The following is a 15,216-nucleotide window of genomic DNA, read 5'->3' as shown; positions in this document are numbered from 1 at the left end:
AAGAACCAAGAGACTCATGTAATGGTACAAGATCCCAATGATGAATGTAACTGTATTTTATACCTAAAATGTACCAATAAAGTTAATGGGAAAAAAAAAAGAATAAGGCTTACCTGATGATAGCTGATAAAAACATATCTATTTAATTTTAAGGCATCATGGTAAAAAGTAACAATGTACTTATTTATAATTTTTAAATCAATTTTTATCAATTTCTGACTTTAGGGAAACACTTGATAATGGTCATATAATATATATGACATAATCAATACGTAGAACCATAATGTATTAATTATCCTGTTAATCATATTCTTTTTGCTTTCTTTTGGTTTTCATTTATATGGTCTATTTTTGCCTATCCTTTGTACTGTAAGTATGTCTATATATTTAGACTCAACATGTAACTGTATTTTGTATTTGTGTGTATTAATCTGAATCCTTTTTTTGTAGATTTAGTCATACTTCTGTATTTATATTTCTGTTTAGTTTTTAATTTCCTTTAATCTGTTTATATGATATTTTTATTTTCTTCCTGTTGATTTATGAGATTGTGTAAATTATTTATAATTCTATTAGCATTATTTAAATCTACTTTAAAACACTGCAGGTTTTTTCCTCAGACCTGTAATTTTTCTGTAAATTCAGTCTTAAAATTATTAACAATATGAATGACAATATTTATCTTGTGATGACCCACTTTCCTGCCTCATTGGATATGGAGGGGTACAATATTGCTACCTCATCCCCTATTCTCTTTACCACCTCCTAGTAAGACTGAAATTTTTTTAAAACTCAGTTTATTATTTCTGTTTTTAATATTATGCATCAGCTCCTATTAGTTTTAAAATATTAATTGCACTGAGATTTTGGTTTTATAGCCATTTATATATATTACAGTTAGATTTAGTTCTGCTTTTCAATAGTCTCCATGTTCACTGCTTAACTTTCTATGCCAACTCTTATGCAGATATTGAAGACTCATTTTCATACTTGTTTTATCCATCCATCCATTCATCCATCCATCTAACCAACTAACCATCCATCCATTCATCCATCCATGGAACAAAAATGTATTGATTACCCATTATTTGACTTACATTGTAATAAAACACAGTCTATACCATGTAGGCAAACAAAGTGAAATAATATTTTAGAAAGTCTTAAGCCAATAATACAGAAAACTTATACGAATCTCAGCCATTTCATGAGATTTCTTCACTACAGTAGCTGATCAGAATAGTTTTATTTGGAAAGAAGGATAGAATCACCTGTTTTCAAAGCATTTTTCTCTTGAAATAATCTCTTGCTTACATTTGAATTTGGCAGTCACGAAAACAGATATTTTAATCATAAAAATCACAAAAATATTTTTCTGTCTTTACTTTACACTTTGCCTTTTCAACTTTTTGTAATTACAGAAATGAACAAAACTCCTGAAAGGTTTTAAAGAGCATCCATTTTACAGTGTGCTCATTATATATAAGAGAAAGTAAATTTTAAAGCAGCTCTCACTGGGCTGGTGAGAGGCATGAAAGTCAGCCCTAATCCTGCAGCCATGGCCGCCCCGACCCTCAACACTTGCTGTTTGTTCTGTCTCCCGGGACTCCTGACAGGGGTGCTGTGTGGTTATTAAGGACACCGTGGTGCCTTTTCTAAGTGTGTCACCTTGATTAATATTTCCAAGTGTGCTTTCAGACTTTTCACCTGTTTAATTATGATAACGTTCAGTGCATAATAGTATTATGAAAAGGGGACTTGCTCGAAGTATTTTACCACCAATTATTTTGGGTTAATAATGTAGTATCCTATAAACACTAAAGGTGAATTCTGGAAGCAATTAATGTGCACAAGGTTTGGAAAAGGCAAAAAGTGCTCCACCTTTGCTCTTTCTTTTATCCCTACGTGTACATGGTAGGTAGTACTCATTAAGAACATGTGATGTATGCAAGATTTTCTAGCAAACTGGCCCTTAATTAGGGAAAGAATATGTCCTAGAGGGAACTCTCGAGGGAGAGAGAGAGAAGGTAGGGTGAGGAAAAGAAGCATATTTTGAAGGGCTCCTTGGAAAATTCTGATAGAGCCTCTCCCTGATGCACATCTTAATTATGAATGGCTGGAGTGCTTTCTGCTCTCCAGTGAATTCCATTTTGAAAATTCAGTTATAAAATTTAAGCCTTCTAACTTATAGAAAGATAACTTGGTATTTAAGTGAAAAGACACTTTGATCTCTCTTTGCATCTTTATTACATGAAAGATTAAATTCGAGTCTGTCAACAGTGATGCTTACTGTTTATTCTGAAATGGCAAAACAGTTTCAACTCTGAATCATTGTTTCCTCTTCTGTAGAATTTTCTTTTAAATCACCTCAATAAGGCAATCTACAAACCTTTGATTATCAACTTCTCAGCACAAACTACAGCAGCTCAAACCCAGAATATTATTATGTCAAAATTGGACAAAAGAAGAAAGGGAGTTTTTGGTCCTCCTTTGGGCAAGATAATGGTAACAGTTTTCTTCTTCTATATCCATCGTAAAATACTGGTCCTACTCATGCATACTACTACACTCAGAACAAGGAAACCAAATATACTGAGGACTGATTTTTTTTGTTGGTTTTTAATCACAAATTTTGATTTTAAAATTTCCTAAAACTGGTTGTTTTACTCAAGTTCTCATTGCTGGGACAAAATACCAAATACCTGAAGCTTAAAGGAGGAGAGATTTGGCACATGGTTTCATAGGGTTCAGTCCGTGGTCAGCTGGCTCCAAGGCATGAAAGACATGGTGGAAGGACCTGGTGGAGGAAAGTTGCTGAACCCATGGCAGCCAGGAAGCAGAAAGAGAAGGGAGGAGGTGGGGACAGGAACGCACCCCCCCCCAGGTCACGCCCAGTGACCACCTGTTCTGATCAGGCCCACCCTCTTTTTTTTTTTTTTTTTTTTGGAATGGGGATCAAACTGGGGACCTTGCACCTGTAAGGCAGGTGGTGGGACCACTGAGCTAAATCCCTGGCCCCAGGCCCATACCTCTTAATAGGACACTCAACTAGGAACTCACCAATGGATTAATCTACAGATGAATATAGCACCTCTGTGATCTAATCACTTTCCAAAACCCCACCTCAGAACACAGGAGTTTGGGGGGACATTTTCGATCTAAACCATAACATCAATTACATCTCTGTGTGTACTGGACATATTTTTGGAAACATGGTCTTGCTGTGTTGTCCAGCTGACCTCAGACTTACAATCCCGCTGCCTTAGCCTCCGGAGGAACTGGAATTGTGGGTGTGTGCTCCTGCACTCAGCTTGCACTAGACACCTTGACACTAAAAACCAGCAGTTGCTCATTGAATTGAAAGTAGAATATTCCTTTTGAATGTTATTTACACTTCTAATTCTTTTGCTAACATATTTTCTCAACAAGGTCTTTACTGCTTGCTTTTCTAGACCATTAAACTCAGCTACCAGCTGACTTAATCTCTGTTGCTCCATGAAGCACACACTTCTCACCCTTATTCTCACACCTCAAAGGATACAATCACCTTTTTAATGAATTGCAGTGTTGTACATGGAAAAAAGAGAAGGTATATTGAGAACCCCTATGAAAGGATTAAAAAGTCTTAAACTATTGACCTTGGAAGATTAGTAATGAGGTCTTCCTATTCCTAGAGGAACAAGAAATAGGAAAATTATCTCCCCATTTCGTGAAAGCCAAATATATTTGCTTGGAAGTATACATCCAAGTAAGAATACTTGCTTGGAAAATAAACCATTGCTTCCCATATATGTACTTTACTAGAAACTAACATGATAGTTTGAGTTACTGTTATTTTCGTAATCGGACACTGTGTTGAGGTGTGAATATTTCCCAGCCCCTCTTTCCTTTTTGTGCCAGGTTGTCTTTGTGGATGATGTCAATATGCCTGCCCGGGAGGTCTATGGGGCTCAGCCTCCCATCGAGTTGCTTAGACAGTGGTTGGATCACTGGAACTGGTACGACCTCAAAGACTGCTCCATGATTAAACTGGTGGACGTTCAGATCATGTGTGCCATGGGACCTCCAGGTGTGTGCTCCAGGTTTGCAACTTTAGAGACAGGAAGTCATTCTGGCTGTATCTAAAGAGGTGACAGGGAAGAGCAGCCCCACTGGACAGAGTCCCAGTGCTGCATGTGGACGTTCAGTGTGTGTCCACTCTGACCTTGGCCACCACAGTGGTCGGCTCAGTGAGCTGAGTGGGCCTGGTTGGGTCCTTTACCAACCAACCCTTCCAAATCAATCATTTGCTCTCCTACTTTCTAGGGTGTGGCTTGCAGTTTCCTGTCCCTGCATTCTGAGAACCCAGATACATCACCCTGGGCAGCTCATTTCCTTCTGCTTAATCTTTTCCTGTGTAGAAGAACCCTGCTTCGGAGACCACCTTTCCCCCCCTCCACCACCCCGGTTAAGTCCATTCTTGTCCCTCTCTGGATTTAGGCAGCTGCTGAGGGACTCTTAAGTGTGAAGTGGCAAAAAGAACCTTTAAAGACACTTCACTTTTCTCATTGAGAAATATATAAATTCAAAGGAGTCTCTAGGGAGAGAGAAAGCTTTATGCTAATGTGTCTAAAATGGCTTGATGCAAAGAAATAGAGGTCTTTAACTGTTCTCTTCCTGACCCCAAGCCAGTAAACGTTCCTCATTTAACAACGGAGTCAGTGCCTGTGAGTGGGTTGTCAGTGGCTTGATTAAGTGGATTGTATATAGTGTGTACATTACAAGATTCAGAACAAAGAAACGGTCAAAGGGAACTCCAACCTGATGACTTCACTTTTATTTGCATAACTTTTACATGCAGTACTGTAATGGATAACAGAACATAAAACTACAGTACTGTACTGTGCAGTACAATCAGCAAAATTTACAGTACTGTATAAACAAGGTGTACTATACAAAAAGAGACTCTATAAACAAGATGTACACATCCGTACAAAAAAAAAAAATGGGTTGTAAGTCCAAGTGGCACACCTCGGGTTTAAATTCGAATGTCTGTATTCTGCCTTTACATTTTTCTTCTCTGAACATATCGCTTCAGGAGATCTTTCTGGTGCTGGTCCCCAAACCCCGCCCTTCACCTGACCTTTCACACGGACAGTTTGCTCCTGGTCAGTAATTGTCCACGCATGCTCCCTGGGCCATTTTGACTCTTCTTTTTCCTTTTCCAAATAAAAGGCTAAATGGCTCCCAGGTTGCAGCAGCTCTGCCCCAAGCCAATCACTAGTATTCATGTGCCCACTTTTCCCTGCCTGCTTGGGCACTGGACAGAAAAACAGGCCAAATCCATGGGCGATCTTCCCCTTGGACCCATTTTCTGAAAGTATCGCTATTTGTGAATGTCCTGGATGAGGAGGAAGAGGAGGAGGAGACCGAGTTGGGGCAACGACCTCTCACCTTTCTGTCCCCAGCCCTTTCACCACCCTTTACACTGTCCAGGGGGATCGATGCAGTCTCAGCTGACAAATTCCCAGGCGTCCATGACTGTTTGAGGTGCGGAGCCATGACTCCTAGGACAGGTGTGTGGTGGTCACACTCTGCACCTGTTCAGAAACAGCATGGTGTAATTCAGTGACAGAAACAGGACACGGTTATCTGCCTGTAGACAGTAAACATGCACTGTGTAGCTGTACAAAATATATATTTAAAAAGATATTATTTTTGGTGCTAGAAGTCAAACCACGGCCTTGTACATGTTAAACATGTGCTGAGCTACTTTGAGCTACATCCCCAGCCTTACACATTTTAAAGGTGATGTTTCTTTAGATGATATGTTAAATTCTTGGCCACTTATTAAAGCCTCATATTCGAAAATATAATTTTATGAAAGTGAGGTAACCCCCCAATTTTGAAAAGTACAAGCAGCCAGCAAAGTAGCTGAATTTACTACATAGACTTCTTGGGGGATGGATTCCGAGTCATGAAAGGTAACCCTCCAGTGTTGAGCTGGACTGCAGTTGTGCGGGAAGGATCCTGAGGGTTCAGCGAGTCGTCGGGTTGTAGTGAGGCTGTGTGATACTTCACCCCGATACTGATTGTAACACAGTGCCTGCTGCCTTGGGCTGTGAGCTGTGGAGAACATGGGCAAGGGCTCATAGATTTGATATCAGACGATGGGTTACTTTTAACTCTTTGTGTGCCATGAATTTGCTACCTCTCAAAATGTCTTATGCTGTAAAAGATTAGATCTGTTGCTCTGGAACATTCTAATAACATCATTATGAGTTATCCTTTTTAATATTTAGGTGGTGGCCGAAATCCAGTAACGCCTCGATACATGAGACATTTCAACATTGTAACGATCAATGAATTTAGTGATAAATCCATGTTTGCAATCTTCTCTAGGATCTTGAACTGGCATTTAACAATCTGGTAAGTAGTGTAAGGTCAGTGTGCTTTTCCATTGCAAGGGTGAGTCTTTGGGAACCATGTGAGTGTGCTGTGTGAGGTGCTTCTCCAGCGAGGAGACGGGAACTGCTGGCACCGCCCCTCCTGGTGGGAGCGGAACTCACCGGCCAAGTTTCTGCTCCACCCTTGAGTTACTTACTGTGCTGTCCACTCATGACTGAGCAGTGAACGCTGCGTGAGCAGTGCCAAGTTGACGTGACTTCGAGGTCCTGCAGTGGCACTGTAGAGAGCTCAGGGTACCCACGCCCAGCCTGCGCAGGATCCCCAGGGAGCTCAGTGCCAGGGAAATGCTCATTCCTTGCCCTGTCCAGGGCTGATGGAGGAGAGCGCTGGCTCCTTGTCAAGTTGGAAAATTCAATTCAGCCCATCTTTCCAAATGGATAGTGCTCCTCGGTGTCCACCCCAGTCATGCCCTCAGCCTGTTCATCCTGCGCCAGTTTTACTCTCTTCTGTCTTTTTCTTGAATGTGGTGTAATTTTATTTTCTTCTTCTCTGATAAATACCCATTTCACCAGTGTTCTTTATCAGTCCTGCATGTAGGCATTTGGGAGGAAGAGCTGGGAAGCACTTGACTTGCGGATCCGGGATTTGGGCTGAGAGATGTGTCCCTTGGCTGGGGCTTCTGCCCCTTTTTTAAGTGGTTTTAAGCTCACTAAACTATTCCCAGTTGGTGCCCGGGGCTCCTCTGTGCACAGCATAACAGTGAATGGAGAGTAGCTTTCACAGCAGTAAAAATCTATTGTTATAACAAGGAGCGGGAGGTCTGTAGATCAGTTTGGTTGATTTTGCCATCTTTGGTCATGCTAAGTATCATTTATGTAATTAATTCTGCATTTTCTAATTTTTTGTTTAATTTTTTTCTTAAGTTATAAATTTCCAGATGAATTTCTAGATTTGACCACACAAATTGTAAATGGCACGATGATGCTGTACAAAGATGCGATGAAGAATCTCTTGCCTACACCCGCCAAGTCCCACTATTTGTTCAACCTCCGGGATTTCTCCCGGGTCATCCAGGGGGTTTGTCTGTCAAGACCCGAGATGGCAGAAACCAAGGAAGTGATGAAACGCCTCTGGGTGCACGAGGTAACACTCCCGGAACTGAAATGTGATTACACAGGAAACAAACGTTTACCATGCCAGCAACCAAGGGAAAAGAAAGATTTGGCAGTTTATTTTGTTGCAATGCATGTAGCTATGCAATATTGGGAAGGCCAATGATCAAAATAATTTGTTAAATATTTAATACTAAGATATTTTATGATGTTTTAAATGCCTAGCCTTCCATTTTAAAGGAAATTTGGTTGATTTATAAGTCTTTAAAGTGATTTAACCCTTAGGGGGACTTGTGAGATATATGTATGGGATCCAAGAGATGTAAGAGGGGGAGGGCTGGAAAAGGAAAGGGATAAAAAATGAATTAAGAGGGCTGGGGATTTAGCTCAGTGGTTCTGGCGCCTGCCTCACAAGTGCAAGGTCCCAAGTTCGATCCCCGGTACCCAAATAATGAATTAAGAAATGTCACATCCATGCACCGACGTGCGTAAATGTAATCATTATATACTACAGACAGGTACCGATAAAAAAGAAAAATATTTTTGAAATAGAATATTTTAAGGAGATATTTTAGAAGTAAATGCATTAATTTACATTATTTATTTGTAATATTACAACATTTTTTAAAACTTCAAAGCAAATCAGTTTGTGAATTTATACTTTGAGAGGAGAGAAACTATATAAAATATACCTAAGTTCCCTTTGGAACAGATATATACATGTGCATGGTATAAAAACTTAGAGAGGGAAGAGAGACAGAAAGAATGCGAAAAGTCACGCAGCGGAAATAATGGTTCAAGTCTTTAAATGGGCAGAGACCCCGGGAGGGGTGGAGGGGAAATGTCCAAACTCCAGCCATTTTAATATAGAAACAATGCAGGTTCTTTAATTTCATAGAGCAGCCAAGGAACCTAGAAAATGGGAACGTGCTACCCGTCTGCCGCCAGCGGACCTAAGTCATGAAGGCCTCAAGGACCCAAGTTCTGTAGGCTTCGTAGAGCCCCTAACCCCTCACACCTGGGCCGTGCGCCCTGTGCCATGCACTCCGCCCCCCACGAGACTCCAGCAGGGTCTGCCGACCTGCGCTGCACACAGGGATCCTGAACTTCTGACTCCACCCTTCGGGCTACAAGCGAAGGGAAAGGAGCAGGAGGCCCCAGCGCTGAGGCCCTGCTTGGTCTAGGTCACCGGGCGGAGACCCGAGCCGGTGGCTGGGTGGCACGTCAGCGGCAGGCAGGCTTGATGGCCTTCTGAGCTAAGGCCTCTTCCGCATAGGCGGCGCCTTCTGTGTCTCTCACGAGGTGGCAGGCCAGGCTCTGGGCTCCTCCTAAAGCGCTGGTCCCTCCGTGAACGCCCCACCCAGCCTGTTGGATGCGGGCTGTCGCTTGTGCCTGCGCGTTCACTCCTCAGCAGCCTGCACCCCGCCAGCGCTGGGGGCACAGCTGGCCCCAGGCCGCACCTGGCCCTGGGCCTCCTGAGGTCTCGTTTCAGTGTCCCCAGTTCCGTGGTCCTCATACTCATGAACCCTTACTTGCTTTCTTCTTCACACCACTGAGCACCACAACCACTGTAGCCCTTTGCTTGCTTGGTGTCCTTATTGCAACAGAAGCCCTATGAGGGCAGCAGCTTTCCCTGTGCCTGGCACTCAGGAGCGCTTGGGGATCCCCATGAGCCGTTCCCCCGGAGGAAGGCAGGGCGCTCCCTGACCCATGGCTGTCACCTGGGATCATGAATCCTGCTGCTTCTGGCCACCCAGGGAGCCGAGTAGGTGCTGCTGTGTGTTGTGGTGTGCCTTGTTGGTAGCTTTTTTAGGGTTCTATCCTGCTGGAGAAGTCAGGTAAATGAGTTTTGACAATGGCTGTTTGGCTCTTTGGGCATTTAATGAGGTTTGTGATGTAATAACACACAGTTTTTAAGCCGAGTGTGACAGCGCATGCTTGTAATCTCAATGTTGTAGGAGACTGAAGCAAGAAGATTGCAAGATTGCAAGTCCAGCCCTGGCAACTTAGTGACCTAGCGAGTTTGTGACTCAAAATAAGGAATAAAAAGGGCTAGGGAATGTAGCTCGGTGCCAGGGCCCTGGGTTCAATCTACAGTACCAAAGAAAATTATAGTTTTTAATGACTGCTTCATATTTCCACATGTATTACACACACACACAAACTCACAATCATAATGAGTCTTGTTTCAGCTCACGACCTTGAGTTAGTACCCTGCTTCCTTCCGAGGTGCTGAGCCTGACAGTCCCTGGCCAGGGCTCCGGATGTGGTTGGTTCCTCTTTCCTCCCTCCTCTTCTCCTTGCTGGACAGCACTGCACTCACACCTGCAGCACTTTCCCCCTGATGCTGAGCCTGGGCTGGCTCCATCCCTGCCTTGGGTCCCATCTGTCCTCCACCCTGACTGCCCAGTGGGTGTCAGTCCAGCCTGAGCTCCTCTCTATGCTGGCACACACTCTGCCCTAGCTGGTTCTGTTTTCCTTTCCCCTAACACTCGCTCTGGAGTTCATTCCTTGCATTTATTGTCCATGTCCCTCATACAGCATGCAAACTTCAGGAGGGAAAATTTCTTGTTCTTTCTTTCACTGAAAACAAAGTCTGCCACAGTGGTCTCAGCGTTTCCCAAAATGTAAAAGGATTGAACTCAATGCTCTCATTTGTGCTTTATTTCTGTTCACTCAAGAATGGTTCCTTCTGGGCCAGGCATTTGGCTCAGTGGTTTTGCCACCTGTTGCACAAGCGCAAGGATCCGAGTTTGATCCCTGGTACCAAAAAAAAGAAAAAAAAAAAAGAATGGTTCCTTCGGGGCCTAATATAGATCAGAACATATGGTAGGCGTCTTTTTCCTCTCTAGGTCTTGTTGGCACACTAATACTGTAATTTAATCTCATAAAATGGTTTTGAAGGTATAAAATTGTCTTACTCCCGTCTCCCTGGCTTCTCCAAAGCTCTTAAGTGAGTGCATTAGCTTGTTTGCGTGTTAACTATTAATTGTTAGTAAAGAGTGACTTGAAAGGTCATAGGACACAGGGAGAAAGGTCTTTTGCAGAAAGGAAGGAGACTGTGAGATGGGGGAGGGCGGGAGGGGAAGGAAAAGGAAAGAGAAAAAGAATGAAGTTGTGCTGTGTCCATGCACCAATGCCCCGCAAGGAATGTGATCATTATGTCCTGCAAACATGTGCTAATAAAAAGTATTAGCCATTCTGCAGAAAAAACACCCAAGGACAAAAAAGAGAAATGGATTCCATCAAAATTAAAATTTTTCATGCTTCAAAGGACGCTCTCAAGAAAGTGAAAACAGCGCATAGAATGAAAGAAAATACTTGTAAATCACTGATGAGTGTGTAGTGCAGAATGCATGAGGGATGAATTCAACCTAACTTAAAAGCAGGAAAAGGAGTTGAATAGACATTTCTCCAGAGATGACATGCAGATGGCCAATAAGGTCTTGAAAAGATGTCCCATCCGGTTAGTCATTAGGGGAACCAAAACCACAGTGAAGGCTCCTCAAACCAAGAAGGTGGTTGTAATCAACATAATGAAAAAGAACAACTATTGGTGAGGATCCCTCGCCCATTGCTGGTAGAAGTGTAATATGGAAAACTGTAGTAGTTCATCAAAAGGTTAAAGCTACTGTATGACCTAGCAATTCCGCTCCTAGCAGTGTATCCCACAGAACTGATGTAAAATTGCACAGTTCATGTACCCATCACTTGATGAGTGGGCAAATACAGTGCTGCATGTACACACAGTGGAACTTTATTCAGCCCTAATACAGGGCAGTGATGCGTCCTGTATCACAGTTGAACCTGGAGGACTTTATGCTAAAGGAAACTAGACACAAAAGATCCCATATGATTCCCTCTGTATGAAAGTCCAGAATAAGCATATTAATGGAAGAAGCTGGTGGTCGGAGGTAATAAGTATCTGTTAGTAGGATCAGACTTCTTTTGTGGGTGATGAAAAGTTTTGGAATTAGATAAGGCTTGATAGTTCTACAACTTTGTGTCTATTCTGCAAGTCATGGAAGTGTACTCTTTAAAAGAGTGAATTTGGGAGTAGGGATATCCTTGCTGAGCATGCACCAGGCCCCAGATTTGATCTCCAACACTGAACAAAAGGTGAATTTCATATTATATGAATTATATCTTTAGTTTTAAAATGTGCAATTATAACTTGACAAAGTCAAAGCACAAATTATAATGTAAGTGTGCCAGAAATTACATCCTTTGCAGCTATCTAGATTTCGAGTAGAAAGTTTTACATGTTAACTTTTAAACCTGTGGGAGGTGGTGGTGGACTAGCGGGAGGGCAGGTCCAGAGTGCAGGGTGTGAGCAGGAGGGGCTGCTGAGGTGAGAGTAGCCTCTTCTAGCTTGGTCGCCATGTGCTTACAAGGGTGGCAAATGCGCCGAGATTCCCGGAAGTGTGTGCTTGATACATGTGCACCTCATCTAGGAAAAGGAGAAGGGGTGAAGGAGTACAAGGGGGCCCAGCACTGTGGTCTATGGCTCCAACATGGGGCCTGGAGTCCAGTTTCAGGAAGTGCCTCAGCGAGTCCGACCCCGTCCCAGTCGACAGCTTTGAGAAACTCTGCCTCAGGTTCTTGGTAGCTTGCTGGAAGGTAGTAACTCCCTAGACTCACAGTCCAGCAGTGACCCTAATATGTGGGGTTGGTTGAACTTAGTTCCTCGGGAATGTTGGGAGCATCCCCACATGGGAATATTGTCTGAAGTCTTCAGTACCTCGGTCCAAAAGGGTGACTGTTGGTGTATGTTGGAAAACTAGATTGTTCTAGGAACAGCTTTTGAACTGGTTGAGGTTGGAAGAGGCCTAAGTCGCACCATCTGCCTATACAGCCCCCATTATTGGAGAAAGGGACAATGCTATTAAATCATTGGCTTGACAACTGGATTGAATTGTGCCCCCCCCTCCAAATTCATATAAAGTGTGCTTTAAAAATAAGCCATGATTCTCCAACACTACTGTTAGCCTGACACCAGGGCAGTTTATAGTAACTACGTATTTTGGTTCTAAAGTGTTTGTTAGTGTTCTTTGCACAGATCTATGGGATTTGAAATGTAGGTGTTATCCCTCCCACTTTATAGGTGAAGCAGTGTCGGTGAAGGAACTGATAGTTTGAGTGATTTGTCCAAAATCCCAGTGCTGAGTCAGGAACACCACCCTGCTGACAAAAACCCGCATTGCTAATGTCGCAGGCACGAGGATTAGTCTATTTGGAATGCCATGACAGATAGAGTCCTATTTGGCCACAGGCCCAGAACTTCACTGTAGAAATTAATTTTCTCACAGTTCTGGATGCCAGAAGTCCAAGATCAAGGTGGCATCAGTGCTTGTGAGAGGGAGAGAGTGCAGGAGGGTCAAAGGAGACAGTATGCCGGTGAGACTAGTCCTATCATATCAGGCCCAATCTTAAAATATCATTTATCCTTAATCACCTACTTAAAGGCCTATCTCCAAATACAGTCATGTTGAAGGTTAGGACTTCAACCTACAAGATGTGACCAAAATATGTGGTGAGTGTTTAAATAAGTTATTACAGTAAAAGACACATTGCTAGGGCCTAGGATTTAGCTCAGTGGTTCCGCCACCTGCCTTGCAAGTGCAAGGTCCCAAGTTCGATCCCCAGCACCAAAAAAAAAAAAAAAAAAAAGACACATTGCTATTAATCCAGCTCAGAATGCTCCCCCTTACTTCAGACACAATTATCCCATCATTCTTGCCACTTTCTGAAGCAGTCCTAGTGTACTTTTTTGTGAGTGTCTTTATGAGGCGCGATCAAAACTACAGTGAATGCCACTGCCAGGTGCCATCCAAAGGAAAGGCAGGTTAGAAAAACATTTACAGTGCATCCTCATCCACCTTATTCACTGGATCTGGTACTGTGGGACCTCTGGCTCTTCCGCAAGGTGAAAATAATCATGAAAGGTCAATGTTTTGCATCAACTAAGGATATCAAGACAGCAACGATAGCAGAACTAAAGACACTTATGAAAAAGGACTTGCAGAACTGCTTCAGAAAGTGGTAAGAATGATGGGATAAACATGTTCAAAGTGAGGGATATTTTGAGGGAGATAATGATGCTGTGTCCTTTACTGTAATCATTTTTTAAAATTTAAACATTCACTGTATTTATTAAACACATTTCATATGAATTTGGTGCCAGGTAGGGGGGCACAGTTCAATCCAGAGTGTAAACTTGGGACACTCAGAGCATTTTGGGGAAATGGTTGCTGTACATAGCAAGCCTGATTACTTTCTGCAGTCCCATTATGCGCATGTAACAGACATTTATTTTGGTAGATTGCCCTCTGTAATGACTTCCAACAAAAACAATTAACAGATAACAAAATAATTCCCCCTTAACCGAAGATATTTCCTTCTTTTACTGGAAAATCAAAGAATACGTACTGATTTGCCAATAACTCTAAAAAGATTGTCTTAGATGAAAGGTCACCAGAAGTGAGGTGGCACGCCCTGGACACCAGTGCCAGCTCTGTAGCCCACATCCGAGGGAGCAGCAGAGGTAGTCACCGGCCTTCAGCCCCTGTTCTCCTCATGTCTAGATGATCTATGACAGCCCCCAATTACCATCTTTTATTGATAGGTGAATGTGACTATTATTCCAAGTCAGTATGGTCAAAATTGATATTTAAAATAAACATTACTGTGAGTCCGTCTTGATTATTTGACTCTTTTTAACAAAACCTATAGACATCTTCTGACAGTGTTATTATATTATTTTATAATTTATATTCTAGAAATAAGAAAAATACAAAAATAAGAATTCATCCCTAATGTAACTTCTTAAAACTATACAGGTCCTTAGAGTGTACTACGATCGCCTTCTGGATAATGCAGACAGAAGTTGGCTTATCAACTACATTCAAGAAATTTTGAAAAACCACATGAATGAAGATTTTCATGAGCTTTTTAAAAGTTTGGACTTTGACAATGATGGAGTGGTACAAGAAGATGACTTAAGAAGTTTAATGTTTTGTGATTTCCATGATCCCAAGCGGGAAGATACTAACTACAGGCAAGTGGCAGATGTGGATAATCTCCGAGTGATAGTGGAAACCCACCTCGAAGAATTCAACAACATGAGCAAAAAACCCATGAACCTTGTCTTATTCCAATTCGCCATAGAACACATCAGCAGAATCTCCAGGATTTTGAAGCAGCCCCGAAGCCACGCTCTCCTGGTTGGGGTTGGAGGCAGTGGAAGGCAGTCTGTCACCCAGTTAGCTGCTCACATGTGTGATTATGCCATGTTCCATGTTGAAATCGCCAAGGGCTATGGTAACAATGAGTGGTGTGAAGATTTAAAAATGATCTTAAGAAAATGTGCTGAAGGTGACATGCAGGGTGTCTTCCTATTTACAGATACTCAGATTAAAACGGAGTCATTTTTAGAAGATGTGAATAATCTCCTGAATGCTGGGGAGGTTCCAAATCTCTTTGGATTAGATGAAAAGCAAGAGATCTGTGAAAAGATGCGTCAGTTAGATCGCCAGCGAGATAAAACCAAACAGACTGATGGAAGCCCTGTAGCTCTTTTCAACATGTTTATTGATCGCTGCCGCAACCAGCTGCATGTGGTGCTGGCCATGAGTCCCATTGGAGATGCATTTCGGAATCGTCTTAGGAAGTTTCCTGCTCTTGTCAACTGCTGTACCATCGACTGGTTTCAGGTACCATC

General features: G+C 42.4%; 1 protein-coding gene across 7 annotated transcripts in view; it reads left to right on the top strand.

Moving 5' to 3' along the window:
• Positions 1 to 15,216, top strand: part of Dnah7 (dynein axonemal heavy chain 7) — a 249,764-nt gene that overhangs the window by 129,956 nt on the left and 104,592 nt on the right. For 6 of the 7 annotated variants that reach the window (XM_021247724.2, XM_004868947.4, XM_087202648.1 and 3 more), the window contains 5 exons: positions 2,347 to 2,502; positions 3,898 to 4,066; positions 6,279 to 6,405; positions 7,308 to 7,527; positions 14,336 to 15,208. In XM_021247724.2, the coding sequence (XP_021103383.2) occupies positions 2,347 to 2,502; positions 3,898 to 4,066; positions 6,279 to 6,405; positions 7,308 to 7,527; positions 14,336 to 15,208 (1,545 nt within the window). The remainder of the gene's footprint in view (positions 1 to 2,346; positions 2,503 to 3,897; positions 4,067 to 6,278; positions 6,406 to 7,307; positions 7,528 to 14,335; positions 15,209 to 15,216) is intronic. The other variant, XM_087202647.1, reaches the window with a different exon arrangement.

Source organism: Heterocephalus glaber, unplaced genomic scaffold (genome assembly GCF_053883595.1).
Source record: "Heterocephalus glaber isolate CG9 unplaced genomic scaffold, H.glaber_assembly_v1.0 deba00001778, whole genome shotgun sequence".
In the NCBI taxonomy this organism is placed as follows: domain Eukaryota; kingdom Metazoa; phylum Chordata; class Mammalia; order Rodentia; family Bathyergidae; genus Heterocephalus; species Heterocephalus glaber.
This window is presented reverse-complemented; position numbering and strand designations above follow the sequence as displayed.